The sequence below is a fragment of the Anopheles coustani genome, chromosome 3 (genome assembly GCF_943734705.1).
Source record: "Anopheles coustani chromosome 3, idAnoCousDA_361_x.2, whole genome shotgun sequence".
NCBI lineage: Eukaryota > Metazoa > Arthropoda > Insecta > Diptera > Culicidae > Anopheles > Anopheles coustani.
Genome location: NC_071288.1, coordinates 94,133,435 through 94,143,496, shown reverse-complemented (window position 1 = coordinate 94,143,496; position 10,062 = coordinate 94,133,435). Strand labels below are relative to the sequence as shown.

The 10,062-nt window shown below is 46.5% G+C and overlaps 1 protein-coding gene across 1 annotated transcript in view; it reads left to right on the top strand.

Moving 5' to 3' along the window:
- Positions 1–246: 246 nt before the first annotated feature.
- Positions 247–10,062, top strand: part of LOC131271933 (uncharacterized) — a 57,567-nt gene continuing 47,751 nt past the window's right edge. The window contains exon 1 of the mRNA XM_058273522.1: positions 247–1,016. Within this exon, the coding sequence (XP_058129505.1) occupies positions 247–1,016 (770 nt within the window). The remainder of the gene's footprint in view (positions 1,017–10,062) is intronic.

The following is a 10,062-nucleotide window of genomic DNA, read 5'->3' as shown; positions in this document are numbered from 1 at the left end:
GTGAAAGTAAAAACGACCACCTTCCGCTTGGTTGCGGGAGCTATGAGTCCCTTCGTTGGTGGTCATCATCGCCGTGGTTTAGATTGTTTCGGTTGTGCATAGTGTGTGCATCGGAAAAGTGAACAGTTGTGCTCCCCCGAGCAGAGAGGAGGTCTTTAAAAACCCCCGCAGCGGGGTTGGTTAGCATTGGTTCATTAGTGACGCTTCGTTCGACTTCCGGCCCCGAATTCGGCGGTCTTTTCGAAAATGCTCGACTCCGAGCTGTACCCACGCGGCGGGGACACTCATCATGGGCAGCACGGACATCATCACCATCACCACCACCATCATCATTACAAATCGCCGCACCACCGCCACTACCACTCGCCCTCGCCCCATCACCACCATGGAGGTGAGCGGGAACGGGAGAGGGAGCGGGAGCGTGAACGGAAGTCACGGTCCTCCCCGCGTCACCACCATCTCCAGCACAGCGATGGTGAGCGGCTCAAGTATCAGAATGCGTTCAGCAGCTCGGTTGGGAATGTGGCCAACGGCGGGGCGGCGTCCTCGTCGTCGGAGAAGTCGTCCTACTACAAACTCTACCCGCACCAGCAGCATATCCTGACCGGCTCCGGTTCCGGTGGTGGCGGAGGATACTTCGATCTGAGCGACAAGCTGGACAGCCTACATCTGGGCGGAAGCAGAGGGTCGGAGAAGGGCAGCAGTCTGATCAGTGGGAGTGGCGGGAGTGGCATAAGCGCTGGTGGTGATAGCAACAACAACAAGCATCACCACCTCCACAACACGTCCGGAGGGAGTCCGGGAAGTGTCCTGAGTGACGCAACGACGGCCGCCGGAAGTGGAAGCAATGCGAGCGGGGCGAGCAGTAAGAAGCGCACGATAGTGCTGGTGGGGGACGGCAGGAGCCGGGTGAGGCGGGTGGTGCGAACACAGACGAGGCAGATCACGGTCGTGAGCTATTCGGGACGCAAGAAGGAAACGGAAACACATACCAGCCATCATGCGACGATAGTCAGGTGAGATTTTGGAGGATTTTGGAGAATTTTGGAGAATTTTGGAGGATTTTGGAGAGCACTACCTTTTCGCAGAGCATTTAGCAGCATAGACCAAGAAGTTATTCTATTTCCTGACAATTTCATCTCGATGACAACCTTTGCTATACTTTACTAACAACATCCTTTATCTATTATTTCAGGTAAAGACGAAATGTTTCAACGATGAAGTGGAGATGCTCAGTTACAGTTGACCAATGGTCGTGAGTACATACCCCAAAATTAACCTTACATTTCGCGTCGCTTAGTGGGATTCAATTATATCTAATTAGCCGAAAAGGCTCTAAATGAGCCATTTGAACTCCCTTATAATTATTTCAACTCAGATGAGGCACCTGATTGAAAAAGGCGAAAGTTATAATTGTTTCTAAAGCCTATTGCATATCTGATGTGGTTGATCTTAATCTTCTTCGTGCTACAAATGATTTTACATCATCTACGATTTTGAAGACCAAAATGAACGATTAAACTGTTCTCAACATTGCCACCGCTCGAACAATGGGTGACAAGTTTTGTTTGTCTTTAGCGCGGTGAAAAGTAAAGCAAATGGAATGCGCCACCACCGTGCGCTTTTCACGGAAGGGTGGTGGAAAAACTTCACGTAATCTAATGCAGTGAGAGACCAGGCTCGAGAAAACAAAGAGGAAAAAGGGTAAAATACCGTTGAATTCGTGAGAAAATGAATGCAAAGCTGGTCTCGGGGCGCACGACACTCGCGGATCGCGTAACAATAAACAGCCGACAGTGCAAAACCGTTCTTTGTTTGAAACAATAAACTACTCTGCACCGGGTTTGCAAGTGGAGAAGAAAAAAACACTTAATAAAGTTAAACAAATGAACTAGGAACACTAAATACCGCAACCCTTGTTTACATACACGTTGAGCGAGACATTTGCTTCTGGGTTTTCGGTGGGAAAGGGAGCACCATTTAGAGGTGTTAGTTATGAATGGAAAAAGGTAGAAGGAAGCTGTTCAGATTCATGATAAATGTGAGTAGCTCCACTTTTTTCGGTCATCTTCCATCGAAGATTGCGCCGTTTCGCGGTGTCGATTACGTAAATTAATCCGCTCGCAATAAACACACAACACTTAGCCAATGATCGTGGCTAAAACGATGGTCGAAGCCACGATAGGGGTAAAGTGCAGACCTGTTAAGCATCTGCAATACCGAAACACAAACGATTTGAGATGAATTAGCTCGAGCAACTTTCTGGCTTCTGGAAGGCAGGGTCAGATGCGATGAAGATTAGTTTACCACTCTTTTGAAACCATTGGTATAATGGTGAGCGAATTTGCTTTGGGTCAGCTGTGGTCAGGGCTTAGTGAGGCAACAGATGGTAGGTGTCTAAAGTTCATTAGCGTGAGAGATCGATTCAAAATGATTTGAGTTAGGATCATGTTGAGCTGAAGTTAAATCTTTCAAAGAAGTGTTTGGGATCTCGATAAAGGTTACAAAAACGTCCTTCGCCACTGTTGTTTGAGTATTCAAGGAGTTCTGAACAAAAAAGTGCATCATTCAGTAATGAACGTCTATAGACAAGGAGAATCTTATTAGAAAAGAACAAAATAAGGATTAGATGCTTTTTTCCCAAATCTGTCTATTCCGAGGACGGTTCTCAGGGTTTTCTGACATCATGGGAATGTTTCACGGGATCACTATCGATCATCGACTTGTCGATCGTGTAAGACGTGTGGAGAACATCTCTCATATAGTCACTCCAAGCTTTAATTAATCGATCGCGAATCTTACGAAGATGAATGTATGATGAAAACCCGCGACATGCATGATATTCTGTGAAAATGAATTTCGCAACAACTGGCCCGTCTGCAAACCTGCTGCTGCGAAGCTGCAAAAGGCCACCGGCGACAAATCCTACCACCTGTGGCTTTGCTACCGTCGATCGGCAGCTAGCAGCAGCTCCTAGCGAGTAGCAGAATGGCGCTGTGTGTTGCAATAAAACTTGCTCACCGTGCATGGAAGCTGGTTGTGTCCGGTGCTGCTGCTACCTTTCGAAAAGCGGTTATCCCATCTCGAGAACAACTCAGGTGTTGGACCGTTCTCGGCCTAAGGGGTGGTGTCGCGTGAGTGAGTCGCGCTCCGTTGGATACCCTGCCTATGCTGCTTTTAAAACCCCCCCGGCTCGAGTAATGCAATCAACAAACCAACCTCACTTCTTCCATCCACTCGACGTGCGCGGTGTCGAGAGAGAGGAGACGCTAGGTCTGGCTCCCGGACACTAAAAATAGCCGGTCTTAAAATCGCACAATTCTCACGATCTACCTCGTGATCACCTTGATAGGGTGAATATGGTTCTACCGGGCCCTAACCGCTTGCTTCGTTGCGAAGGGATACGGAGTGGTTTGATTGAAAATGACTTCCAAGAGAACAAACACGTTTGAACGCAGAGTCACAACACTGGCTGAGGACTTAGCTGAAGTTCTCATAGGGTAAATTACCTCCGCTACTACTTTGAACTGTGAAAAAATCAATCTCCACCTGGTGTGGTTTGCAGCAGATAATAATTGTTTGCGTGTGTCTAACGATAACAACGTGCGCATGATAGTCTCACGAGGCAGAAACAATTAGAATGAGGTTGTTTCACTTCATCACGAATATCAGAATTCTGTCTTCCAGAACATCAGGCGTCTTGTTTCACTAGATCCAGCTTCATTCACAGCTTCACTTCGTTGCGTTTGATTCATCCACTTTACCGGCAGCTTTGTAACCAATAGCCGAGCCGTCACGAACTTGGGAAGGTAACGCTAAAGGTCACACCGGAGACAACCATGTACACCCGGATACTTTTTACTTTTCGATCTCATCTGATCGCCTATGTGGACTATAGCACGATCAAGAATTATTAATTATTCTTCTCCGAAGCCGCAGGAGACGAAGGACACGTCACCGCCCTAGAAATCGCTTCGACAGGTAACTCCACATCGACATGGCGTTTGTTCCATGCCTGCAAGAGCAGAACTCTGCCTCTGCCTATGGCACAAACCGATGGCGGGAAGTGACGTATCGTGAGTGGGTTGCGAGTGTGGGTAGACACGATGCAGTGTTGGAACATGTTTCCTTCGGTATCTTGTCGTGGAGTAGATCAGAGTCGTTGTTTCCTCGAGCGTTCGCTCAGCTGTCATGTCGCCTTTTTGTCGGGGGTGGTGTAAAATGGTTTGTTTACACAGATTCCGGCGCTGATCGCGAAGGTGCACTATAGAATGACACTCCTCCAAAATACATCAAAATCTGTTTTGACTGTTAGGTACTTTGCCCAAGTTGCGGTCTGGTACCTCCTATAGATCAAACACTCAGATGTAAGTGAACGAACTCGAGCCAACCCTCATTCGGGGGCGAGTTTCACTTTTCTTTATTAATTGGACTATAAATTGCAATGTCAGTCTTAAATTGCAAGCCCAATCAAAGCAAGGACTCCTTCGTCGAGCATCGAAAAGACCCCCTACCCATTGTCCATCGGTGTATGTCACGCGGGGGCTGCACGTCAATAATTCGCGGATCGGGCCTTATGCTTCCAAAACCCGGTTGGAGTAAACGGTTTCTCTTCTGGCACGCGAAAATTATCACATCTTGTAAATCGGTAAAAACTGGACAACCACAACGGTTAAATGTGAACGTGACATTGACATTCGCGCCTTTTATCACGGGCTGATCCATCCTTCTCGCTTTTGTACACGCTACGGTAAAGAACCTGGAGTCGTGAGCAGTTTATTTGAACGGTGTCGTGAAAGGCGTGAAGAGAGAGAGCCTGGCGACAAGCAAACTTCTTATTGTGCGAAGTAGTACGTTTGTCCCTGTTAATGTACTTTTATTGTGCCGACCTTCAGCGTTGTGGCCACTAAATGGGAAACCGAAGGGACTGAGCGATTTCTGCAGCCTTGTGCAAATGGCTGAAGGACGTCTGGTTAAGATATTGCCCGCCCCTTAGAGTCCCGCATGTTGATTATTTGTGTTGACCAAGTAAAAGGAACGGTTGGCTAGCCTCTTTCACAACTGCATGTTATCTCATTAAAAGCACCATCGTACCTAAGTATTGTCCGCGAGGGTTAAAAAGTCCTAGACGTAGATTGCGCGATGTTTTGCTACTCCCTTGGGTAAATTAATTACTTTTTTTCTCGATCTACGAGATGTTGTAAAGATTTTTTGCAATTCTGTCTTTCTCTCATTACATTATTTTCGTCCACACACAACCTGCTTTGTGGGTTAGTTAAACTAATCGCGTCACTAACGTCCTTCCCTTCGCTCTGGAAATGGGCAAGAAAATAACGACTCCGGAGGAGGTCAAGTTTAGAAGTCATTTAAGCGACGGACCCCTCCATTCCTCCGACCGGATGCTGGAGATTACGCAAAAACCGAGCAAAAAACCCCCCGAATTCGTTGCGGCACATTGCGCCATCCTTGCCATGTCGAAAATATGAAAGCCCTCGGTTGAAATGAAGCGAAACAAAAACCGATTGATGCTGTGTGGCAAATTCAATTAAATCGACACCCATAAAGACAAGGGCGTCTGGGACTAGGACGAAACACTCTGGGAGAGGACATCCAAAGCATTTGCGAACGGTTAGGCGATTTGCTTACCTTGAGGTAATCTACTGGTCGTCATAGCGAGTCAAACCATTAAGACTAGAGATAGTCACTTCCTTCTTTGGAGTAAATTCGCTGCATGAACGTTCACATCGTACGGATGGAGATCATTCGAGTGACTCATCAGTTGTGTGTACAAACACCGAGCTCGAGGTTTGGCCCCGGTTTGCGTGATTATTTGCCTTGAGAGGCGAGACCCCCTCCCTCAGGCCCTCCGGTACCAAAGATGCTGAACGTGTCGACATAAGTCAAGCATACACGATCAACCGCAAAAAAGGACGGTGAAGATGAGCAAAGGAGGGGGCAAAGAAGAAGGCATAACCTACCAGACCGTAGTACTCAACAGCTACATGTGGCACACACGACACGTTGTCGACCACAACAAAGCAGTGACGACAACGACGATGTTCGTACTGACCGCAAAGATGTACAAACCTGTAATGAGTTCACGTTGGCCCTTTTTTTAATGTTCGAGCTAACTTTGCATCAACTTCAAACGAAGATCGCTATCGAGAAAAAGGTCGAATGCTAGACTTAAAGTTTAAAAGCAATCTCAACACAATCTAGGAGAAGATCTTCTTCAGCATTTAATTTGAAAACGAGAATGTTGTGAAAAATCGAAAACCTTGAAATCTCTATTTTTCCGCAATAGAGTTCGGGTGACGGTGTAGATTTTTGCCAGCCCAGTTATTGAGACATTTGTCACGCTTCCATCACCCGGATCTTCACGTAGATGTAGCTAAAACGCTCGCTAGAACAGACAAAACGCCATGAGTTGCAAGTTCTTTTGCGATAGTGCTGACCAATCTCAAAACATTTGGCCAACGGTTTCAATTACAATTCATTCTTTGGTGTTGCTTCGTGGAAAGCTTCTCTCGTATAGATTTCGGTAAATAACTGTTCATTAGACTTATCCCTCGCCATTCGGGGGTTTCTGGAGTTCCTCAAGCGCAACGTTCACAAATATATCAACTCGCTTACTTAAGGTCAGTATGGTTCCTTATTTTCCTTGATGGGTGATAAAAACCACCAGATGCCCTTCCATAAAACACGCTCCACGTCACTTCCAATCCGCCCATAGTGCGCGCCCCTAGGTTGTTTCCCTACAAAGTCCTTGGGGTGTAACAACGCGCGAAAGGAGGTTAGGGCTTCCCAAGTGTGACCATCAAAACCTTGCTCGCTTTAAGGAAAACATAAACACGTTAAAGTCGCTGCATGGAGCTTCTCTGCTCCAGAAAACCAACGGGTGGAAAAGCTTCGCTCATCATCGTTCGCTTCCGTCTGGAGTTTTTGCGATGAAATTATGCAGGATCTTGTTGAAACGAAAGGCAGCTGTTGAAGTGTTGTGCAGACACAACCACCTCTTCAGGATATACTGCTCAAGGTTTCAACTTACCCTCGCTTGTTGTAATCGGTTGGAAAGCCTTTATTGAAAAAAAGAAACAATTAGTGATAATCGCAACGCAATTATAACCCCGCGTGCGTTCGACTTCCTGCACCGGCTTCGATATAGAAATAATTGGAAAAGGGGTAGAAGTCAAAAATTAAACATTAATTACGGCGTTGTTGAAAGCTTTGAAGAAGCTTCCCGGTTCTTCCGCCACCGAACCGATTCTTTAAGTGTAAGGTAAAGCTAGTAAACGTGCATTCCTGCTTGCACCGCCGTTTACGTCTAATTGGACAATCGCGCAAAATTTGCAATCGCGTTGGACGTGGAACGAACGTTCATCATCTAGGCGCGGCTGTCCACGCCAACACATCGTTTTGATGCATGTTCCGTTGCATCCACTGCAGTACCTCGCCCTTTTTTCGCTTAGGAACGTGCGCTTGATGATCATTGCACGGCATGGTGTTGGTGATGATGATGGTGATTATGTTGAGATTATGAATGCAGTGATGAATTGAATCGTACATTCAAACGAGCGAGAGAGAGAGCGGTTCGTCGTTCGTCGTTGAAGTCTTTCGTCCGAAGTTTGCAAAAAAGCCCACGGAGAGCCACCGACGAGAGAAGGCGAGAAGCTTCATTTGCATACGTGATGCTGATGAAGGTGGGCATCATCCAACCACTCAAACCGTCTTGGCCTCGTGCCGGATTCCTTCTCGCCCTTCTTCCCCTGGATCGTGAAGCTCGTTTTCACCGCTTGCCTGATGATAGGAATTTATGCTTAAGCGCGGATGTAGGTTCCTTCCGTCCCTACGAGATAAAGGCGCGCTGAGGCGATAATTCACAGAAAGTGCCGAAGAATGAAGCAAAGAAATTCCAGCTAAGAGATCCATCAGTAGCTGTGTGATAATCAGGAGGCAGTCTCATAAAAAAGCAATTGCCACCCATGGCACGCCGGGGACGATGCTAATTGTATGCATGGCCTGGATCGGGTCTTGTGCTATGGTAAGTGGATGGTAGTGCTTTGAAGGTTATGCTGTTGGTGCGAAAAATTAGTAACCATTAGAAGAAACCGCTGAAGCGTCCCCGAGCGGTCGCGCTGGTGTTAATTGTGGAAGAGAAAATTTGCCGGCAAACAACTTCCCCCCCAAAAAAAAAGAAGGTGTCATTGGTGTTGTTTATTTTCCCGTTCTAGACTAAACCGGCTTTCCCTTTTTCCTCCAAGGCGGTTAAGAAATCATTTTCTTCACCTCTTTTCAGTGTCCACAATGGTGCCATTAGCTTGGACGCTGGTAAACAGTAGTTTTTAGTCAAATTTCGATCACATTGAAATGCACGATTTTACATTCAAATTTTGACCTACTCTGGAAAATATATTCTGTTATCTAAAAGCCCGCAGAAAATTCCTCTTTTGCGTGACAGCTTTTTCAGGTGAAGCATATCTCAAAACGCGCACCGGCTTTTGCTTTCGTTTAGCATAATCACGAGAGCGCAGTTTTCGGTAAAGAGTATGGTTTGATTATCCCAAAAACCATCGCGCTGAAAGTTTCACTTTCGCCGCGCGCATCGTTTTATTTTTCCTTTGCCCCGCGAGATGATGATGCGCAACATGCGGCACGCGTTGAACGTTAGGGAAATGGGAGGGAAAGAAGCATAATAATAAACGGGTGCTCCCCACTGGGGGGAGGTTTTTCTTTCAATCAAAGTTCGATGCCGATCCGATATTTCGACTGCCGAAGCAAACACGTCGTATCGAAAAGAGTAGAAAATCGCAACATTTTTCCACGCTTCCGCTGCGTCGGTTCGGGGTTTGTTTTCTGTTCCGTTAGAAAACCCGATTGCGGTGCGCTTAAGCCACCACCGAAAGCGAAACCGACGAAATTTCGAAGAAGATGGTTATGAAAGGAGGGAGGGATAGGAGGAGGAAGTCGTGAAGATTATGTTGAAAATGAAAACTCGTCTGCTACAACCTTCTCTCGCCAATGAACCGAAACCTAAATGTAGCCAATAACACTGGCTTCGGCCTCAGCTACTTCTTCTCCCTGTTTGCTCGAATGGATTTCGTGTTTTCAAAATCATAAACCACTCGGATGGCACCCAGCAGGGAGCGAGTGAGGTGGGGGGATACCGGGGGGAAAGTAAAGCAAAAACTAAAAGCCCCCGAAACCTGTTTTTCGTTTATTCGATCGTGCCAAAACCGACCGATGACTTCAATGACGGGCTAACGATGAACCTTCAACAAACCCGGGGGGCCCGTTTGTTTTTGCTCCTCTTTCGCTCATTACTACAAACCCAGTGAAAACGGATGGTCCTACTGCCCGAATGTTTCGGCACCCTCCTCCACTCCTAAGGAAAAACGGAGAGTTTTTCCGAGGGCGCAGAGGCAGTAGCAGCAAAGATTCGCGCGAACGGAAGGCCACTTTCGATCGTTCACCGCTTGCGCTTGAACCTGTCAAACACACCAGCCTTTGGAACCGACTCGACGGTGAGGGGTCAAGAAAGGCATGTGCAAAAATTAAGGTCAAAGATGATCTCCACCTCATTCGCGGGATCTCGTTTGAACGAAGAGAGGGAGCCCAATTAGTGGGATTGATTTTACAGCCGAGCCGATTAATTTCGCAGACCTTTAACATTTATTGTTTTCCACCGTTTTTACTGCCCGCATCCCTATTATTACTGGGCAAAATGTTAGGAAAGCCAGCATCACGATCATTATCATCGTGACGAAGCAAGGAAGGAAGTTCGTTTTCGTTTAAAGATTGATTTGACTTTTTCAAAATATGTCGATGTGGGAAGTCTTTCGATGAATGATTTTGATGTTAATGATTCAACAGCAATCAAACATTTTGAAGGAGGGTTTATTGGATGGCATTGGAGTCGAAAAATGATCTAGGAAGTAGGATTGGAAGAGTAAAGCCCTTTCCGATGAGGATGGGAAATAATTATTGGCAATCGATTGGCTTTGATCCGATCTTTAACGGATTGGTTTATGTTTTTAAACATTTATGTTATTTGGTAGCCACCAT